At 40.2% G+C, this 23,147-nt stretch overlaps 1 protein-coding gene across 8 annotated transcripts in view; it reads left to right on the top strand.

Moving 5' to 3' along the window:
* The window catches only part of Pde4d (phosphodiesterase 4D), a 1,369,715-nt gene that overhangs the window by 1,202,877 nt on the left and 143,691 nt on the right, over positions 1–23,147 (top strand). For all 8 annotated transcript variants that reach the window (XM_040728825.1, XM_040728824.1, XM_005065549.4 and 5 more), the window contains one exon: positions 775–824. In XM_040728825.1, the coding sequence (XP_040584759.1) occupies positions 775–824 (50 nt within the window). The remainder of the gene's footprint in view (positions 1–774; positions 825–23,147) is intronic.

The following is a 23,147-nucleotide window of genomic DNA, read 5'->3' as shown; positions in this document are numbered from 1 at the left end:
GTTTGGTTAGCACTGACCAAACAAATACTATATACATCATGTTGACCTACACAGAGAATGGCACAGCAGGCATGTTCCTAAAGGTATCTATAATTGTCTTGTGGGAGTGGCAAACAGTTGAAGAAACAGTGACGAATACCAAAGGGAGTCTCTCGAAGTACATTGAGTTTATAAGACACTAAACTTTCTAAGGCACCCGTGCAGACATACTATTAATATACCTAATAAACATGCCTGAGATGCTTCTCAATGAAGAAACTGGAAAGGAAAAACATTCACATACCTTCTCCATTTGCAGGATTGTTTAGAAGGAATCATTCACTCCTGGCTATGCGCTAGACATCATGAGACTATAACCCAGAAATAAGTTTCTAATGCTGCACCAAAGAAAACCATTACAAATGACCACATTTCCACATTCAGAAAGTCTGTTTTGTTTGGCATGACCTAACTTAATTTAATACTTGAATGCAGTCAGCCAATAAGAATGCCATCTCCAGACACATCCCTGTGACGTTCCTGTCTATTTTATCTCCCCCCAATGTCCAACCACAAGATTCAAGCTGACTTTTTCTACTCATTCCCTCTTTTCTCTTCTGTAGTCTGGGCCACATTGAAAGAGCATCTAAGAACTTTCCTGGCTAATATGAATTAATGTTTATGCTCATGTCACAACTTTAAAATAATTCTTTAGATGGGGCTGGCATGTTCCAAACAACTCAGGGTACAGAAGTCAAAAAGCACTTACCATTTTGTGTTTTCTCTCTTTGTTAGAAGATCACCCATGTGCAATCAACCATCCATCAACAAAGCCACCATCACAGGTAAGAGACATATGGGAGCTTCACCGAGCCTTACCCATTACCCCATGGCCTCTTCCCAACACCCATGTTATTCTGCAATTCTAAACTTTTAAAGGAATGGTGTTTTCCTCCTTTCATTGGCCTCACAGTGTGGTTCTCAACTTTTCTAATGCTGCCATCCTTTAATATAGTTCCTCATGCTATGGTGACCCCAACCACAAAACTACTTTTGTCGATACTTCATCATTGTAATTTTGCTACCATTATTAATAGTAATGTAAATATCTGATATGCAGGATATCTGATGTGGGATCCCTGTGAAAGGGTTATTTGACTCCCCACCCCAAGGGGTCACAACGCACAGGCTGAGAACTGCTGTCTCATATGTTTGCATTTGTGCTATTCCTTAGAAAATATTTCCTGATGAACCTACCATGTTTTTACAGAGGTGCTGGTACTTCAGCTTGGTTTAGCATCACTGTGGACACTTGTATCGGGAGGGGCCATGTTAATTGTACAATGATTACCTGTATTGCTGTGTAGCTTCTCTGGGTGATGTGAGTATCTAGCAATGTAACTTAGTTAAAGGGAAAGCATAAAGCCAGGCATAGTGGCACATGCCTGCAATCCTCACACGTGGAGGATTAAGGGAGGGGGGTTGTGAGTTCCAGACCAGCCAGGGCCATGACACAGCAAGTTTGAAGTTATCCCAAGAAGCATAATGAGAACTGTTTAAAAAAATACAAACAGAATCAGAAAAAAACAAACAATTGGGGTTGCCAAGAAGGCTCAAGCAGGGAAATGTGATTGTTCCTAAGCCTGACAACCCAAGTTCAACCACCACTACCCACATGGTAGAAATAGAACCAACTTTCACAAGTTGACTTCTCACTTCCACATGGCACATATACAGGAACATACATACATACACAAAAACATGTATGCACACACAAAATAAATAAATGTTAAAAAATGTAAAAGGATACATTCCTGATTATCCAATGCCCAGTTTTCTGTACAAGGAAAATTATTACTATTCCTTCACTTCTCATTGGAACTCAGAGATCTTAGAATAAGTTTAAAAGTTGTGATATATATATATATATATGCATGTATATATGCATATACATATTCATTCAATAGGAACTGGACCCAGGATTCGGGAAATGGCTGTGTTTGTGAAGTGCTTGTCACACAAGTAAGAGGACCCCAGTATTTGCATAAAACTCTGGGCATGGTACAGGACACCTGTAATCCAAGGAACTAGGTGGATTGCTGGGGCTCACTGACTAACCAGTCAAGCAGAACCAGGAAGCCCTGGATCCCAGTGAGAGAGATCCTATCTAAAAATATCAGATGGAGAGTGATTAAGGGAGAGATAGGCATTGACTTCTGCTTCTACACACACATGCATGTTCATACTAACACACACACACACACACACACACACACACACACACACACACACACTGGAAAAGGACCCAAAGATGTTTGGGAAAGACAATGCAAAGGAAAGAAAGGACACAAGAGAAAACTACCCCAATCCTGCTGTTCTGCTTTGGACAGGAGACTTGACCTCAGCTGACCCAAATCCAGAATGAGTGATCTCATTTTGCTGAACCTGAGACCAAATCAAGCTCATTTAATTGTTTCTTGAAACCCCAATTGATTCATTAAAATAATTGCTTGGAAAAGAAAATCCATGATTTCTAAAATTATTACCAGAAGAAAATTAGCATATTCTCTAAACTTGACCGATTTTGGGTTCAAGTATCTTCCTTAAGCTTCAGTCCATAAAATGAGGAGGGTGTCCTTATGTGATTTTTAGTGAATATGCCTTGTGGAAAATTAACTCTGTCTTGACTGATACTTTGGCTTTTTCTATGGCCAGATCCCAGATGATTCTGAAATATCTGTTAATGTTTTCTTTCTTGAGTGTTCCATCAAGTAGGGAATCACATTTTAATGACTATTAAGTTATCAGTTCTCTCTTCCCTGGTTCTCTCTCCTGATCCTGCTTTGTGATGACTTCACATCAAAAGGTTTTAGTCTGTGTGCGGTTCTCCACTTTGGCTTTTGATCTCAATCAAAAGATGAATAGTAAAAGTTTCTACCTGCAAAATTTAACTCTCTGAGTAACAAACTGTTCCTTTAGATTCAGTGTAACGGAGCCTGAACAAAGATGGCCATATGTAATGGGTTCTTCTTTGCCATGTAGCTTCCTGAGGACAGTGAGGGGTGGCCAGGTATATTTTGTGAGCATATACATGGTGTTCCCCATGAGCAAAACTCCATGGAACCCGAGGACCCTGCTCAGGTGCTCAGTGCACCTCTCTGGAAAGGCTGCCTTCCCCCACCCCTTGTACAACACGCAAGATCATACTTGGGATTAGAGCAGAACGTTTAGTCTTGGATGATATTTTGTCTTGAGGGTACATGTCACTACCTCATAACTAGAGTAACATTTTCCCAAAAGAACAATTTAGGGTACCAGTGAAATTTGTGTCCAACAAGAAATGGTTGGTTTCCCAGTGGCCTGTGCCTTCTCCCCCACACCACCACCTCTTTGATGGTGTCCAAACCAGCTTCCCAGGAGAGTAGTTTCACTCAAGGTCACAGAACTGGTCATAACAAGTAAGGGACCTCATGGGATATCTGTGCAATTTTTGCATCACCCTGACACTCAGGGGAGGGAGTTATTATCTCCTGGACTTAGGCAATTATGGTGAATAAAGCCTCATTTGTACCCAGTAGTTTATGTCCCGAGGCCTACAAAAGCATCTTATCTAGAATGGGAAACTAATTAGCTGTCATTAACTGCTTAGAGAAGCTGAGCTATTACAGACCACAATAGGAAATCACTAGACTAAAGAATGGGAGTCACGTTTAGTTCTCAAGCTTTGCAAGCCAGTGTGGGAACATGATGGGAATGAGAGCATCGGGAGGGAATGTTCTAGTTTCTCAGTGATTCTAGAAAGCAGGCACTTATTACCTAAAAGCTAGCAGTGATAACAATATCGAGAGTAGTTATGATAATGGGGCTGAGACTTTGGTACTTGACCCTCTGAGACTTGAGATACCTTCCTTCAGGGCTCATCTGCCTACTGTTAGAGCCTGACAATCCTTCAGCTAAAGTCCTGGGAAGGGTAGAAAAGTTTTTATAAAGCCATTGAGGATGCTTTCAGATAAGTCTTCTTAGAAATTCTGTTTCAGATTTGGAGGAACAGTGAAGCCTGACAGCTGCTAGGTTTGTGACTAGCTAAGAAGACTACTATGTGCATAGCCTATACCACTGTGCTCCTAGAATTGTGCAGTGTGGGTATTTCACCTGTCTAGAACACAGTTTTGTCCTGCCTTGAGAGCTGAGTGGCTCTAACTAGACCTTGTACCTTTTGTCTGACTCAGTGTCGTCATCTATATAATGGTAACCATTCACCCAAAAGAGACGAGTCAATATCTCAGCACTTGATATACCTTTTCAAGTTTTGTTTCTAACATCCACTCTGAACACAGAACTGCGTATGTCTATTCAAGATGCTTTACCAAGAACCACAGATTGGAATGTTCATGTATAAACCATGTAACTTATTTTTCACCATCTTGAAGACTAAAGTCTGAGATCAGGGTACCAACAGAGATGAGTTCCTCTGAGGACCATCTTCCTGGTTGCAGAAGACTGTCTTCTTAACATCTCTCACAAGGTAGGAAGGATCAAGAGACTAGGGTCCTCAATAAAGGCCCCTTTTCCTTCCCAGTATTCTAGCCTCATGATCTGATCCTCTTCCAAAGGCCGCGCCTTCACCTGCTGTCATACTGGGGCTTAGGATTTCAATCTGAATTTGAGGACCACACTCATCTACTTAGTCCACGGTGAGAAGCAGTGTAAATTAAAAAAAAAAGATGAAAAAAGAAAGGGGAAAGGGACAGAGGAAGACAAGTCTGCAGGGTGCTCAAAGCAAAATGGGTGAATATTCCCCAAGGTGTCCCAAATGGTACACTACATGCCTTGCACCTGCCAAGATGGGGCCTTCTGTTGTCCCCTTGTCCCAGATCTGTGCCCCTTTTCCTTGTTGACATCACAGGTCCTGGGCTGTAGGGACTTGTCAGGTAGACTTTTCTTCAAAGTCTAAGAACTTACTTTTGGTTAATTTGTTCCTCAATGGCAACTCACTCACAAACTGACTCATACTCAAAAACAAAAGTCTTAAACTCAGGTGGCCATGCCTGCCATGCCAGGATTTCCTGATAGAATTTTAGCACCCCGACCTCATTCTGTTTACTAAGCATTAAAGCCAAAAAAATTTCATATCATTCATAGTTAAAACTGTATAGTCACCTGTCAGTCATTATCTCCATTTAGGAGGGGTAGATACAGTCATTTTACAGGGAAATTTTCTAGAAGGACATTTACCACAGACATGTTGGCCAACAGGCTGTGTTGTCCTTCAGCACGGCACACAGCAAGCCACGGGATGTTGGTAGCCTGACTGTGAGCCCCAACCCTCTTTAGCTTTATTTTCTAATTAGATAATGGGGACATGAGTACCTAACATTCAGAATTGTTGCAAGAACGAAAGTAGAAAAGTACTATAAAGGGTGCGGTTGGGTCGTAGGGTCATAGGTAGCTCACCAAGTATTTCTTTGGACAGTCCTGTACTGTTTCCCATTAGTTCCCAACACCTGTTTTTCACTTGGAAGAGTGGAGGTCGCAGGGGACTTGCGACTTTTCTCACTCTGTGCATCTCAGTGGTGACTATGTTTTCACAAAATGGCAGTCGCACATTTTCAGTGCTTCCTCTAACACTCAGAGGAAGGCTGACCAGCAAAGATCCTGAGCCAGTGACTTGTGCCGAAGCCAAGTTGGGTCAGTAGAGGGCAGCAGAGAGGTAGAAATGCCCAAGCCCGGATAGTGTGGGCACCAAGGGTGCCCTGTGTTTTGGAGTAGAGACGTCATTAGGGCACAGTCAGTACTTTCGAGCATTTGATTCATTTTTAAACAATGTTAAAAAATGCACCCACTACAGCCACCTCACAAAACCTTGTATCACTTTCATTGTGTTTCTAAATTTTGCTGTTTTCATTCTCTTTATTTAATCATCTTCAATTGAGAATGTTCATGCAAGAATAAAACTCACAGAAAATGTACTTAGAATTTTTTATTGGAAAGATGAGAAAAACTGAGGCCACTGAGAGAAAATGCTACTTTGTGACTGAGTTGGGAATAAAGCTGTGTCCCTTCTCTGAGTCCGAGGTCCTATATCCTCACCTGAGCCCAGACAATCAAATAACCCATTAGAATAAGTAGCATTAGGTTTAAAGAAATGAATGCTTTAAAGAAACAGCAGAGAATACGAAAGAATGTTGATTTCTGGGTAACAGGAGCAGTTTAGATTATTTCCACATGGACTTAAAAATCACAAAATATCTTGGCCCAATTTCTCACTGGAAATGTTTTCATAGTTAGGGCTACTTGAATTACATCTAGTAGCCATCATAGAGGTGGGAAAATAGCCAGCCTAATACAAAGGGCTTTTGTCCCCTAAAGTCTTATACCCAAGCAACACAACCAGTAGGTAGGGTTGCCTCCTCAATCCCTGTAGAGGTGACAAGAAAGTGACAAACATAAAACAATGTTAACATAGTTCTGGTCCAGAAAAAAATCCTGACCACTTCACTTTCAATTATTTTAGCCTGGATACTCTCAATTCCATTAAGAAAAGAATGTTTATTTTATATCAAATTTTGTCAATCAGGAAGCAGAGGATTAGAAAGTAAAGTATCCAAATAGTGGCTAGTCAAAACACTATGAGAAGAAAGTTTATCTTCTGCAGTCTTTGTTCTAAAGCATGAAGCAAAAGTGACGGTTCATCTAATACGGTGGTAAAGCAATTAACCAAGGTATTTAACTGCACAATGATTTTCTGTTAGGATGGGAGCTACTTTCTTTAAATGCTTTCAGCTTGCTAAAGAAAAGGAACCAATATTTTTTGGTAATGGTAATGATATTAGTAGTTGTTTAGGTCTTCTTCTTTTTTTTTGTTTTTGTTTTTTGAGACAGGGTTTCTCTGTGGCTTTGGAGGCTGTCCTGGAACTCACTTTGTAGACCAGGCTGGCCTCGAACTCACAGAGATCCGCCTGCCTCTGCCTTCCGAGTGCTGGGATTAAAGGCGTGCGCCACCAACACCCGGCTAGGTCTTCTTTTTCTAGTGTGTGCCCCATGCATGTGTGTGATAAAATGAGTTGTATATATTATTAATTTATAATACATTATGTTATATGTATATGATAAAAAGGAATATATATATAATATAATGTATATATATATGAGAGATGAATGAGTCCTGAGGAGAAAATGAACTACAATGTGTGTTACATCAGTGTATAAGTACCTCAGCAGGACAAAACATTGTCAGAGAAGGCCCTCCCACTCATCACTGGCTATGCTGTATCGGCTCTCTAATTTTCCTTTAGTAAGGGAAAGTCTGGTGGTAAAACACCAGTCACTACAAAGAAGGAGTGCTTGGTGAGCTGTTTCTGGGTGTGTGTGAAAATGCTGCTGATGTCTTATGCTTAATGAAAAAATAATGAAGATTTCATGTGTACATGATTATATACAGATTGTTTGAAGCCCTTTGCTTTTGTAGTTGATACATATAATGATGCCTAGGTGTTCTGATTCTTGTTAAGTTAAAACAGTTAACCTTTGCTGGGCGTTGGTGGCACACACCTTTAATCCCAGCACTTGGGAGGCAGAGGCAGGAGGCTCTCTGTGAGTTCGAAGCCAGCCTGGTCTACAGAGCAAGTTCCAGGACAGTCTCCAAAGCAATACAGAGAAACCCTGTCTTGAAAAACAAACCAACAAAAACAAAAACGGAAACAGTTAACCTTTATGAAATCTCCCCCCAACCCTCACCAATAAAAATACTTCCCTGGGGAAAACAAAAAGATGTGTTTGACTGTATGTAAGTATGACTATTTTATTAGCTGAACTTATTAGAATAGTAGAAGACTGCTTCCTTTGCATCTCAGTAGGTTTATAGCTGACATTGCCTTTCTCTTGCTTTTATCTGGACAGTCAGGTTATACTTTGTACGATTTTTTTTAAATGCCACATCAGTGACTTTTCCACCCGGCATTGGTTAAAGCTATGCTTTGACTTAGAAACAGCAAAGACAAATGACAAGCTTCAATCAGCTCAATTGTGTATAGTCTGAATCCTATTCAGAGCCTTTGTTACTTTAGCAGAAAGAACAGGATGTTGTTTAAGATCCGTCTAGTTAGCAAAACCTAAGCTCAAGTCGGTTCTGAGGTCTGAAGCCAGCTTTCCCCTTCCTAGCTCCATAATTTCCATTAATTTACTGACTTTCTCTAAGCCTTTGTCATTTCTCCGGTGAATTCTAAGTTCTTGATGAATATAATGCTTCATATCTGGAAGGTATTCATAGTAGGATGGTATTGTCCATCTTCTCAACAGGCATTTTCATTTTCTAGCCCATGATGACTCATGACAAACAATGAGAAAAATGTGATTGCCATGTTCAAGGAATTTGTAGTCTTGTTGGGGGAAGCAGAATGAATGAGACTATGAGATGCAAACAGTTTTACCTGGGTAACTCTGGACTGGGGGTGGGTGCCTCCTTGGCTAAGCATTTAATCAGCATGGGCCCGATCATTAATTTGCACTTCTCCAAAGAAAAGACTATGGTGAGTGGGGTGTGGTAGCACACTCAGAAGGAGACAGGAAGATCCCTATGACGTTGAACCCATCATCATCTACATAGGGGGTTCCGGGCCAGTGAGTCTGTCTCAGAAAAGAGAAAAAAAGAAAAGAGGAATAGCAATGACAACAACAAAACAGAAAAGAATATAGTGTTCTCCTTGTAGTTAGATGAAGATTACCTGAAACCAGAAACCAATGTAGTGGGGATAGTTCAAGCTAAAAGTATATGGTTGCAACTAAGCATGAGGCTGCAAAGGTAGATTAGCATAAGTTTATTGGCGTCTATATAAACAGCATGGACTTCATGATATGTGGAATGGAAAATCATCATAATTTGTTTGATTAGCCTTGTGATGCTGGGATTGAAATCAGAGCCTCCTGCAAGCCAGCCATGTGCTTTATCACTGAGCTACAACCACAACCCCAATATCACCAGTTCTTTTTTATATGTTTCTATGGTTCTGAAGCTCAAACTCAGGTTACATATCAATTTTCCATGGGGGGGGCAGATGTATTTGAGAATGATAACTGGAAACAGTATGGGCTGCATTCATGATAGTGATAACGTACCTTAACCTGGGGTGGTTGATGGGGAACAGAAATGACGGAATAGACTCATAGCTGTGTTCAAAGGTTGATTACACGAAAAGATGAGGAAGATGTTTAAAAAATGAAATCGCATACAAAATTATTAATCACTACATTGTACATATGTAGAAGTTTTAAAATATCCCAAATGGTAAACAACATTTAAATTCTCATTAGGAAAGGTGGGGGGATTGTTCGTTTGGTTTTAGTGATTGAGGAAAAAATAAAAATTTAGAAATATGTTTTATTCTGAACAGTACTTTATACACATTTGGATTTCACTGAAGATATTGTTAGATGTTGTGTTAATGAGGGACTGCCAGCCACAGACAGACCACTACCACACATAATCTAATAACAAATGTGACTCTTCCCAGGCTCCCAGCAGCCTCTCCTTGCCTAGCAATGATTCTGGGGTGGCACTGTCCCATGCTTTCAGTAGCAGAATGCTACTAGCAAGTATTAGCTGTATTTAAAATACTATTTTCTGTAGATTAAAGCCCTCTGCTGGTTATTGAGCCCATAGCAAGCTACTATGTAGCTAGAAAATCTATGTTGCCAATGCCCACTTCTCATTGTATTAGAGCATTTTAAAAGGGTCAAAATTCCCCCATGGGTCTACATCAAGAAATCCCAGTGGGATATTTGCAAACAAAAAGTAGAACTGATTGTTGGGCATTTCTTAACCAAATCCTTGAAACAGGATTCAGTGTCTTATTACCAGCAAAGAGTTGCAGTTGGAACATTTGATGCTCCAAACACAGAATAGGAGGGTATTGAGTAAAGTAGGTGAGAGTACTGCTCAGGTACAGAGTTATCACTGGGTTGCTGATAAATGGTTGGCAATTCTTGTCTTTCTGGGAAATGCATAGAAAAGCACCCCACACACACATATAGCAGTGCAATCTAGAGCACATGAGATAATATGTGTGAAGCGTTTGGCGATCAGAAGAAAGAAATACAAGGTGATATTATTATCTGACATCTTCGTCATCATGTTCGTCATCCTCAGGGTCGTCATCTCTCATATCTCTTGAAATATAGACAAGATTTTAATTAGCCCAGCTTGCTCCAGTCTGAGAAAAGAACAAGGCATCGTGTACGTGTTTGTGTATGAGGTGGGAGTGAGTTTGGGAAATATTGTGTTTAGCAACTGTATTCTTTTTGTCTCTGCAAACACAGTACCAAGTCTCCTATTCAGAAATCAAAAGGGGAAAATGTAACAGAAGCCGCATTCATCAGCCACTGGATTCATGCACTATGTGCTTCCCACCAGCTTGAGAACTAAGAACTGTTCTAGGTACACTGGGAAATGCAAAGACTGTGGGGGACAAGAGATTTAAAATTCCTCTGGAACTAATTCCCAGATCGTACTGTTTAAATGTTTGTTACTCTGAGTTATGTAGTCCTCAAGAGAGGGACTGTGTATCCACAGTGTCCTTTCTTTTACTATCTCAAGAATTGCTTGAAAATTGATCTGGATATGTAATTAATACTGATTTAAGAAATGTTAACATTTGCCAATTAAACACTGTATCTATATAATTGAATCTCAAGCAGTGGCAGGCAGAAGCAGGTAGATGCTTTGTGAGTTCAAAGTTAGCCTGGCCTGCATACTGATTTACAGGCCAGCCACAGTTACAGAGTCAAGATCCTGTCTCAAGCAAAACAACACTGCAATAATCTAAAGATGTTGACACTGTTGCTATTCCATCTTTATCATAAGAAAATGGGCTAGTTGAGTAAAGAAGATATGAGCATTTCTGAGACATCCTGGAGCAGTGTTTGGGTTACCTTGCTTCCAGCTTCAGAAACACTCACCTTTAAGCCTTTAAAAGAACAGCACCATCTCCACACATCTTGGGTGGGGTGGGGGATCTACGTCTTTTCTCTTTCCCCAAAGCCTGTGTGGAGATCTTCACATCCATCTTTCTCTTGGGTAGCACATTTCCAGATATTTCTCAGCACTCCATCCCTGAAGTACCCGTCCTCCAGACATTTCTGATGCCCAAGCATCCAATGCTCTCTTCAGACTATATTTCTGTAGTTTGTGTTGCAGCACGGGCAACTCAAGGGAAGCATTTCCATCCCACTGCATTGCACATGGGTGGAAAAGCACGGCTGTTAAAGGTATCGTTCCTTGGACACATCTCTCTTATTTGCATATTATCATGTGGAAAGCTTTATTTCTGAGTGTCTTTGTGGGTTTATTGTTTTATTCCTTCAATCCCTGGTCTGTGAAGGACTATGCAAGCTCTGAGAACTCACCCAGCCATAAAATAGCTCTTCTGGTCCTTAGAAACACCACCCTAGAAAATTTGGGGAACTAAAAAGCCAAAATGTGTTCCACTGAGTGACAGAAAATATTAAGTAATTTTTAAAAGAGGGCTTACAAATGAATAATGAATCAGGAAGGATGGAAGAAAAAAAAAAGACAAAATGGGACACACGATTAAGTCTCTCCCTAGAGAGAAAAGATACTATCTACAGTGTTTGGTTGAGAGTAGAAATGGTTTGGAGAAATGATGCAGATATTGGGGGGGAAGGCTGAGGAAGATGTATGGGAGCAGTAAATAAGGAAGATTTTTAAAGCAGCCAAGGAAGAAAATTCAAGAAGGTTAGTCATGGAACTCACTGTAGTATACAATTACTGGCTGCTACCTCATTACTATTTGGTGAAATTAGCTATATAGAAATAGAAGTATGTTTCCTTCCATTTTTCCTTATTCCTTCCTTCGTTTTCTCTTGTAGTGCTAGGAATTGAACACATAGATCTGCTCCTGATGGCCAAGAGCTCTGGAACTGATCTCCACCTCTAGCCTTCTCTACACTTATTGGTGCCTCACTTGTGCTTTAGGTGAATGCTGTGTGTTGTTGCCTGCGCCCTCTGTTGACTTTCAAGTGTAGAAACCAAATCAAGAAATGAAGTTCATCCCTATGATCTTTGTTCAGTAGCAACCTAAGCAGGGGGCTGCTTAATAAGTTGTTCTCTTTTAAGTGTTCAATAAGAGATACAAGGTAATAGAGGGGGAAATTACAGTTATTCACAATTCCCTTCATTTTCTAAGAATATCATTTAAATAAATGCTGGGATACGAATGAATTAGGTTTTAAAGTTCACTTGAAGGTCCATTTCTTGAGTATCTAGGCATGAGTACCCACACACTGGCATTCATCTAAGAGCTCTTGGTAGCAGCCTCATGCACATTCAGACAGCTGTAAGTTTTCCAAAAAGAAAGAATCAAAAGGATAATTTGAGGTTGTCCAGTGTATTAAATTTCCATCACTGAAACAAAATACATGAGATAATACCTTGAAAAGAAAAAAGAAAAAAGTAGTTGGTTACTTTTGTTTGTTTCAGAGATTTTATTCCGTGGTACTTAACTCTGTAGCTTTGATCCTATGGTACCACAGTATATAATGATGGGATTACATGGAAGAGAAGGCCTCCTCAATTCATCATTACCAGCTATGGGAGACAGAAAGGACTGAATCCAATATCCCTTTCAATGGGATAGCCCCAGTGATACAACTTCCTTCCACTAAGCTGCACTTATAATGAGTTCTTAAGATGGACCAAAGATTTAGCATATGATCTTCTGGGGCTATTCAAAATCCAAGCTGCAGCATCTAGAAAAAGGCATTTCTGTCCATTGGTGGGATATGATGGACTGCAATCCCTTTGACCAATTGAAGCAAACTGTAGATTGATACATAATTTAACCACTTAAAAAGCAGTTATGGTTAAGCACAGTACCCAACAGCAGGCTGGGAGAAATTGAATATCCTCTCAGTTGCTTTTTACTGACTTCTTCCTAGATGCTTTCACTTGGCTACCACATTTCTCACCCCAACAAAAACCACACAGCCTGTAGCAAGTCCCACCCAGTTGCAGACAGGCATTCCATAACCTCAACATTGCTCCTAGTCTGCACTTCCCAAGCCCTAAGCACAGCCATTGCTCTTACCTGGAATCAGTCATGCTTTTCCTATGATATTTAAGAGTAATCAGACTATCCCCCAGAAATGACCAGCTTTGGCCTATTTGTTGGTATCACCACGCCACAATACTCAATGCAAAGAAATCACAGTTAACCCAGACTGAGAGTACATCCACTACTGGGATTTGTTTCTAAAGATGTGCATGTCTTCTTACAAAACATGTTATGGTGAGCTGTTTAGTTTCAGTGAATCTTGACTGTATCCCTGCTAAGGGTGGTGTGACTCTGGGAAATTTTGCCCCAGCCATTGTTAATCTTCCAGGTCAGAGCAAACGGATTTTGGAATGTCACACAAGGGTTGAAGGAGATGAGTAAGCACCAAGTTTCATATCTGGGACATAGTAGAACCAAAGAAGAGAAAGACTAATGAATGTGTTGACCTTGAATGTGCTAGGACAGTTCTGCAAGGAAGCCCAAAAGCTAACGGATTATCTTTAGAACTGGAAGCCCAAACTATGAAAATGTAAGGTGAAGACAACAGCAGTATTTCTCTTAAAGTCATTTTTCTTTACTAACTTGTCCTTTATTGTCTGGGTTCCTGAGAGAATAGCTGTACCTATAAAAGACAAAAACTGAAAGAAAAAAAAACCTAAAACAAAACAACAAAATATGCCTGCCTGTTTCTTTCTACATGTTTGAATTCCTAATTGTGTACACAATCTTAGTCACTACATTTTCATGTGCAAGCAATTAGGACTCATTAATAGCCCTCCTCCCCCCCATGAAAGGTTTGGTTCTCCATCTGCCACAAATCAGATCCCTCAGAAACATGGTTGACTGTGAAACAATGTGAAAGTGCTGTGCATTTTCTTTCAATTTTATTTATATAACATTTTTTAACATTTTTTAATTTTAAATAGCTTGTTTTACACGTTTTTAAATGGTGTAAGTGGACAATCACAATAAGCTCAGCAATTGGTCAAAGCAAAACATCAAAGAAACCAGTGAAATGGGGCAAAAAAAAGTTTTTCCAGGTAATAGAATAGGAATGGGTAACACAGGAACAAATGCCTGATAAACATTGCTCAGACACATTTCTTTTATAACTATTTATCATACAACCTGGGCATGCACTCCACTTCCTGCACTGAATATTAGTTATGTAAATATAATTAATATTAGTTATATGTATTCCTAGCTCACAGGACTATACAGGAGAGAACAGAGCAAAACATACAAGAAGGAGAGAAACAGAAAATTACTAAAAGTACCCCTTAAAAAAAATGAAGTAGAATACAAAGCAAAAGGTTTGGATGCTAAGAATTCCAGAAGAATTCAATAGATTTGAATGATGTACTGTTTATTTAAAAATAAACTCAAGATGGGGAGGGGATGACTCCATAAGTAAAGTAGTTTCCACACAAGCTCAGGGACCTGGGGTTTGGATCCCCTAGCAGCAGTCATGTAAAAGCTGGACACTGGTCCATGGCTGTAATCCCAGCACTGAGAAGATGGAGACAGGAGGATTCCCTAGGGCTTGTTGGCCAGCTACTCTGTCCACATTGATGAGCTCCAGGTTTAGTGAGAGACACTGTCTCAAAAAACCAAGGCCAGCCTGATCTACAAAGAAAATTCCAGGACATCCAAAGATACACAATACAGATACTCTGTGTTGAAAGACAAAACAAACAAAAAAAACAAGGTGGAGAATGATGAAGAAGACATTAGACATCTATGACTGCCCTCTGGAGGCATAGGTACTTATATCCATGCACACCAACATACATATACTACACACATAAAGCATATACATGCATGCACCATACCATACACACATCAAGCAATTATCATCACCACAATCACATTTTTTCTGTGATTTTAAAGAAGTTGAAACCGATTAAATTAAGTTCTGGACACAAGCAAATGTATGTGGAAATGATAACTCTAGAATCCCCTGCCTCACTTGTGTGGGAGCTTAAAATGCCCCATTCCAGTTCATAGTAGACTGCCGCCTATGTATCTTGAGTTATTTTGCCTATCAGCTTCTTAAGGATTTAATAAGGGCAAATGTTTTGGAATCATTGGATGAAAGGTTCTGTAAAAGTTCAAAGTATTGTTGTTATTTTGGGCAGTCACACCTGCAGGGTTCAAACCCTTTGTGCAAAAGGAAGCCTTGTGGTCTTCTTACACCCAGCCTTCAAAGAAGAGCTGACTTGGGCAAGTGACAGATTCTCTTGGGAAAGTTAGCGGAGCCGCCACCACCCTCCAGCTCTGTTTGTGCATAAACATCAGATGGCACGTGAGATCAGTAACAACCTCTGCATGGGAGATCTGAAGCCAAACACTGAAGAGCTAGCAGAGGAGGTGGGGTGAAGGCCTTAGACGTGGTTAAATGAAAGGAAGGGGAAATGGAAATGAAGAAGACTGTGGTTTACACCGACAGATAATAGTCTCATTAAAAGGGAACAGTTTTTCTTAGACAAGAAGCACACAGGTACACTATGTCTGGCATCAAAGAAATGACTTCCCTTCCAAGTGTAATTATGTGGCAAATAAATGTTGTGCTGGGCACTCAGATGGCTGGCCCACAGACTTGTCTGTTGATCAGTAAAAGCCCCCTTCTGCCCCCGGGATTTAAAAGGCAAAATCTAGAGAGTGAAGGAAGACATAGCAGAGGGTCAGGCTAGTTGTTTAAATGTGACACGAACATCCCAATGGTAGTGACTCTTCGTTGTAGGGCTCTAAGAAGGAAAATGCTTCTGAGAATATTGTAATCCTTGCTAATACATGTAGGGTAAAAACAGGTAAAGTTCTGGATTCCAATAGCAAGTGAAATATTAGTTTACTTCAGTGCTCAGAGTGCCTGCACTTCACTGAAGAGAAAGTGTTCCACACATCAAATGTTGCAGAAAACCAATACTCACGAATATTTTGAGACAGAGATTTTTCTCTCTCTCTTTCTCTCTGAAGCTCACACTATCCTGGTACTCACTGTGTGATCTGGGCTTGCCTAGAACACATGGTGATCCTCCTGCCTCAGTCTCACAAATGCTAAGTTTACAAGTATAGCCACAATCCCTGGCTAAAGCTCTTAGCATACATGTAATTCTTTATACAGAAAATCTTTAGGATGCACTCTGTTCTTCCTCAACCTCTTCAAAGAGTACAGGGACTGTAAGATGACCATCATTCTATTTGTCATTCACAAGAATGCCTAAGAGTAAATGGTCCATGAAGGACTTCTTTGCCTCTACCATTTAAAAGCATGGATGGGTGGGGAAATGGCACAACACTTTGCTTATCATGAACATACTTTGGGCTAGATTCCTAGAAACACACACACACACACACACATGTTAAGCCTAGTATATCCATTGCTGCCATGTTGTTTCTGTCCATTTGTGTGGTCAAAACACAATATCACAGATTGGATAATTCTTAACAAAAATGGAAAATTATTTTCATATAATTCTAGAGAAGGAAAGTCCAAGAACAAGGCACTAGCTTTAGATAAAGCCTTTTTTATTACATCCTAACATGGTAGGTGGTGGAAAGGTCAATGAGAAAAACTCTCTCCCTTCACTTATTTTGTAGGACCACCTTATCCCATTGCCAAGGGATGGACCATCATAGTTTCGTTACTATTTCAAACCCCTCTCAATACCCATCGGCATCAGCAGATTTAGTATAGGACACATTCAAACTGTAGTACTATTCAATGGTCACTTCTTGACATCACTAGGCTTTGCCTTATTAACATCTTTCTTTACCTGTGGTTTTTTGTTGTTGACCACCAAGATTGCCAAACTATTGAATTTATTGTAAAAATAGAACCAATTAATTCAAAATAAAAATAGGTGCTTCAAAACTAATTCATCCCTCAAAATATAGCTCAGCATGCTGGAGATACAGTGAATTCATTTTGTAAATCCATTTTCTTGCCTGATCTGGAGTCTCTTTACTCTTTGGTTTTCACTATTATAAATGCCAATGTAAACAAAGTTTCTGTTGCTCATAGTCCTGCCTCTGTTTAGTCCCAAATAAACACACAGGGGCCTATATTAATTATAAACTGTTGGGCCTATTGCTCAGGCTTCCTACTAACAAGCTCTTACAATTTGAATAAAACTATAATTCTGATCTATGATTAGCCACATGGCTTGGTACCTTTTCTAAGTAAGGCATTCTCATCTTGCTTCTTCTGTGTCTGGCTGGCGACCCCATCTGTCTGCCTTTTCTTTTCCCAGAATTCTCCTAGTCTTGTCACCTTGTCTATACTTCCTGCCTGGCTACTGACCAATCAGTGTTTTATTAAACTAATATGAGTGACAAATCCTTACAGTGGGCAGGATCATTATCCCACATCATTCCAGTATTATTAAATCTGAATAAGTTGTCTATCCAGAGTTGATCGACCTAGTAAAGATTTACCATCAACCAATCAATAAAGCCATTTTACTTTTGCTTTCTGAGTTTCAGAGAAACAAAAATAAGTAAAATGTAGGCCTTCCTGCTATGTTATAATTTCACATATTAAAAGAAACAGGGATCTCTGGTAGTTTCAAAACTCAACTCCATAGATTGTCATAATATTTTTGAGGCAGCAGAGACAAAAATCAGGAAGCTGGGATTGTTTTCAGCCAACGTGATACTTGCACTGTGCGTGAACATACCTCAAACTGGTGGTCAGGCTGTTTGAAAAGAGTGTGACTGAGCCATCACCAGACAGCTGAAGGCTTTCTGATTGCTTCTCTAGCCCAGCATGCTGTCCCTTTTCAAACAAGACCACTTGTTGTTAGGAAAGAAAGGTGGTCACACATGACTATTAATTGCTCATTTGGCACCTGTCATTGGGAGTATTCCAGTCACAGAGCAAGCAATGGCATCGGGTTTAGAGACCAAAGCTAAAACCCCAACTGTTACTATCTCTCTATCTAATTTCTGTTCAGTAATTTAACCTGATGTTTTTCCCTCTATAAAATGAGAGTATCAGAAGAAATAATGTCTAAGGATGTGACCAGCTCTTTCACAATATTTCAGTATATTTAGAACGGCATGATTCTGATTTACTGCTTTTATTTTCTTTACTTATACCCTGCCAAGAAACAAATAAGAGGTGTGTCAAGTCAAATGTGAATTCCACTCTTCCTAATGTGGATACGAGAGGGCATCTTTGACACCATGTGTTATTTTCAGCTTCCAACAAAGAGTTAAAAGAAGGTTCTGGCTCCTGTGGTTAGAGGCATCCTCTCCAGCTGGCAGAAGTCTTTATGTGGACTTGATGGTTGCCTGGAGCAACAAAATATTAGGGACAGAAACATGTTCAGGGACTCAACTGCATAAGTGACTCAGAGCTGAGAAACTCAACTGGAGCCCATACTTAGCTAGAGCAGGTATTTGCCTATGCCTCTTTATACTGTTGCTGCCCTTCAGCATGGTCTAGTGCTGCACTCGCAAAAATACAGATGCCACGCCTGCGCCCTATAGAGAAGAGGTAAATCATTAGGAGACCATATTCTTTCTTCCACATGCCTCACTCATGAAGGATCATTAGGCAAGGAAAAAAAACATAAACAAGATGTGAAGACTGATTGGAACTTTGGAGAACATCTACCAAGAACATTAGGAAAACTCAATAAAAATTCAGTGTAAGAGCTGCCATTCAACACCAATTATCTCTTTGGAGTTAGCAGAAGCAGCCGGCAAAAATCAATACCCATTTCTCTCTCTCTGTTGGAGCCAGATGCTTCTAACTATGGTCTGAATTAAAATTTGGATTCTTTAAAAAAAAGTTTCTCTGTTCCCAAACTTCTTAAATCCTGAGGTCATCCCCTCTCAGTTCCATCAGTCTGGCTCCATGATACCAATTACTACAGCTTGTTAAGAGAGTTACTGGCATCCGGGTGCTGTGTCTTTTGCTCCTATTTGGTGCTGCCTAGAGCAAGAATTGTAGGGAGGAGTATTAGCCAAGTCTTATTACTTGAAGTCCTTCCTCTAACTGTTTAGCTGGATCCCATGTTAATTATGAGTTTGGTTGGTGGTGTTTTTTATCCCCACTCCATATTCTTCTCACTTGCTGTAAACAGTACCATCAGTGATTACACTATATACTATTTTTCATGAATACTTACCATGTGTCATTATGAGGAGTGACTGGTCTTTTTGGCATGCTAAAGTTGTGATTTGAAATGAATATTCTGTTTGAGTTATTGGAAACCGAGTCCTAAACTCAAGTGGTTCAACATGGCCACTCTTAGCTGGGCAACCGCAGCAGCTGTTTAGAAGCATGGCTTGAGATCACTTGCCTGCAAATGTCTTTTTCCATATGATCTGGGATGGAATGTTACTTGATGTGTGAAGTGCATGTGACCCTGACATCTGATTAGGCCGACCTTGAAAACTACAGCTGTTTAGTCACTGTTGAAAACAGAGTTAGACAAGTGATTTACTAAGCTTTGGTTAAACCATTTAATGCTGAACCATAGAACTTTGGAACCCTCTGGGGAAAACTGTATCATTGTACATACAGTAGGGATTGTAGCATTTGGCGGGGGTGGGGGGATGCTGTCATTAGTTTTAATACATCTTTTGAAAGAGCTGAAATAAGACACTGATGTCACAGAGTATTTTTTAAATACATGTGGCTTTGTTTTCCTTTGTTATTAAAAAATTCATGAAGAAATTCAGGCTTGACTTATGTTTCTTTTCCACTAAACCAAAAGCAGCCTGTACTCTCCTACAAAGATCAAAGCATATACTATTGAACATGTTCCCTGCTTAGACATTATATCGTAGAAGGCTAAAGTTATCTTCCAAGAAGGTTCTATAAGTGGTCCGTTCTTTTGGTGTACTGTTCTAGTTACACTTTGGTTGAGCTAGAGTAAAAGACATCTGAAATTTTCAATATTTATATCAAAACATCAACTTGTTAGGCTGTGGGTACAATTCAATGAGAGAATGCTTGGGTGAGTTTTGAGGTTCAATTCCTAGCACTACCACAAGGGTTGGGATTGGGAGAGAGAGAAACAAAAACAAAATCACAGTAAGTTGTATATCTTAAGTACACAATTAAGTAAGTTGAGAAATTTAAATTCTGGTATGATGTCTTATCCTGTAAGCTCAGAGGAGCTGAGGCAAAATTGGCATGAATTCAAAACCAAGCTGGGATAGAGAGTGAGTTCTAAGTTATCATGGGTTATAGATTGAGACTATGTCTTAAAGAACAACACTGTTTTAATACAGACAGGTTTATTTCTCTTTCATGCCGAAAGGACCCAGAGTGGAAAGTCTAAGACTGATATAGGGCTCTAAGACTACCAAGGATCAGCATTCTTCCAGGTATTTCCTCATGCCTAGATTATCGGTTTTGTCTTTGTGTTCCAAGATGACTGCCTGAGACAGCACCTTCATATCTAAGTAGTCAGTCAATAGTAAGGTGGAGGAAGGGGGAAAGAACAACACTTCCTTCTAGAAGACACTACCCACAAGTCCTACATAATGTTACAATATACTTGACTGCATCAAGTAGTAAGCAAAGGCATCTTGGTAGTAAATATTTTGCCCTGGCAATCCCCTAATTCAAGGATTTCTGTTTCCTTTCAGTCAGGGAGCCTTTCTCAGACCTCACCTTACCTCCTAGTCTCTCTTAAGTTCCTTGTCATCCTGTTCCGGTCTTAGAAAACCCCAGGCTTCTTTGAGACTCACAGTCTCCCCTTTCCATCATCTTGTTATATGACCTCCTGGGGCCAAAGAAAATAAAAGACTTTTCACGGTATTAGCTGACTGGGGCACTGACATTTGGTCTTCACTCTGCCCTGCCCCTCTTATTCCCTCTTACTGTTGGTTCCAAATGTTCCTCCTTGGAAGCCTCTCAACCCAGTGCCTGCTCAACACCAATAGCTTCAGCTGTGGCTATGGGGCAATTATCATCAAGCCATGAACTTCCTCATTGCATGCATCTTTTTGCTGGCATCTATGATGGTTTCATCCTCCTTCTGGTCCCTTCTCCTTGCTTCTCTTAGTCACCCCTACATCTGTATCCTTTCCTGTCTCTCCTCCCATTTTTCCAGGCCCTTGCTCCACCCATCTTCTTTGCATCACCAAGCTCCCTTCTTACTCCTCCTCTTTCTCTCTTCCTATGCCTTAGCCTCAAACACAATACAAAATGAAACAGGAGCGAAGTCCACTCACCGGCTCCTTGCTCACTCTTCCTCTAGTTTTTCAGCCTTCCCTCCCCAGACCCGCTGTTATACCACATCTTGCTCTTCCATTCACTATGGGCCTTTCTCACACACAACTCCACTCCAGTTGTCCAGGCTACATTACAGTGAGCCTCCATTTTCCCTCCCTCAGACACAGCCTCCAGGCCTTCCTTTCCAGCTCTCTCTTCGCTCATTTCTCAATAACTACTTACTCAACAGGCTACTATACTCAAAGGGAGCTATTCTATACCACGTCTCACAATCTTCAAAGTTCTCTGAACACACCTCTCCATCCTTCATGGTCTGCCTTCCTCACCTGTCTTAAGAAGAAAATCTCTAGGTATTTTTGGTGTTTCCATCCCCTTCAATAATGAATTGTATTTCACATGACCGTGAAAGCCATTCCCGTAATTCGCACTAACATGAAGGTGGTTTCCCTAATTCTATCTCTATCCTAGAGATAGAATTCAGTCATTTTCCAAATATGACTGAACCTGACCTCATGTCCTTCTTTGCTAAAGTGATTTTTCCTGCCTCGTCTAATGCAGTAATTTTATGCCAGATTAAAACACAGAAGTCATATAGACCTCCATTGAATCAATATCATTAAAATTTTTTATTTTCCAAATATTTCTCAGATCTATGGTTTTTCTCTGTAATATCTAAGTGTGTCCCTACCTCCCAAGACCACCACTTCTCCCTAGAAGTGCAGCAGTAATGCCCGAGGTATTACTTCTCAAACAGATATAGCTAACATTAAATCTTTCAGAAAGATACAAAACTGAATAGAAAATAATAGTGTGCACAGCCACATCTAAGACATCAAAGATAAGCATATTATAAAATCCTCACTGCAACTGGGCATTGGTGGTGAGCACCTTTAATCCCAGCATTCAGGAGGCAGAACTCTGTGAGTTTGAGGTCAGCCTGGTCTACAGAGCAAGTTCCAGGACAGATATGACTGTTACACAGCCTAGTTCATGTCTTGAAAAAACAAAACAAAATAAAACAGCAACAACAAAGGAAAAAAGAAAGAAAAAAGAAAAGTTACTCTAAAAATGTGATTCTCCTATTTAAAGAAAATAAAAATAATAGACTGGCTTCATGAAGGTGCATGCATTTCCACACTTGAATCTGCTAAGAGTAGTTCTCCATCAGCCACAGAGAAAATCTAAACTCCTTGGTATAACATATTTAAGGATGCTCTCCAATCATATATTTTCTCTCTGGTTCCTATCTCGCTCATCAGTACCAGACTTCTCCACCCAGTTATCATGTCTCACAATTCTCTTTCACTCATTTCTTCATGTCCCCTTATAATATAACTCATTTTCCCTTATCATTGCCCAGTATAGTGCATTGTACCTTGGGGTGAGCAAGCATCTAAAATGCAAGCAAGCTCTGCCCCATGAACCAGGCTGAGACTGCCTATTCTCTGAACCTGTATGCACAGTAGTCCTGAACCTAACTCCAGCATCACACTGATGAGAGTACCCTACAGATTGTGATGGGAGTGTATTCCCCAAAGCCTCATACTACTTCAGTTATTTAGTTGTGTCTTTATCATTATAGGGTGCTGAATCAATGTGATGCCTGACCTCATGGTTTTCAGTAGACTGGAAGGAAAGGTAGTCTGCTGGGTCCTATTTTTCTCTTCACAGGAGTCCTTAGAATGACTTAGTAGCATGTAAACACAAAACATCTAGAAGCCTTCATGGCAGATGTTCTCCTACACAGTAAGGAAACTGGGAAGGAGATTCACTCTTAGCCCATATGTGAGATTAAAAATGAACCGAGAGAAGCAGATGATGGATAGTCCTCTCCATAAGGGTCAGCCCACAGGACCAGAATGAGGAAAATATGAAGAACCAATGTCCTTGCTGTTTTGTTTCAC

The sequence above is a fragment of the Mesocricetus auratus genome, unplaced genomic scaffold (genome assembly GCF_017639785.1).
Source record: "Mesocricetus auratus isolate SY011 unplaced genomic scaffold, BCM_Maur_2.0 Super-Scaffold_100020, whole genome shotgun sequence".
Lineage (NCBI taxonomy): Eukaryota > Metazoa > Chordata > Mammalia > Rodentia > Cricetidae > Mesocricetus > Mesocricetus auratus.
This window is presented reverse-complemented; position numbering and strand designations above follow the sequence as displayed.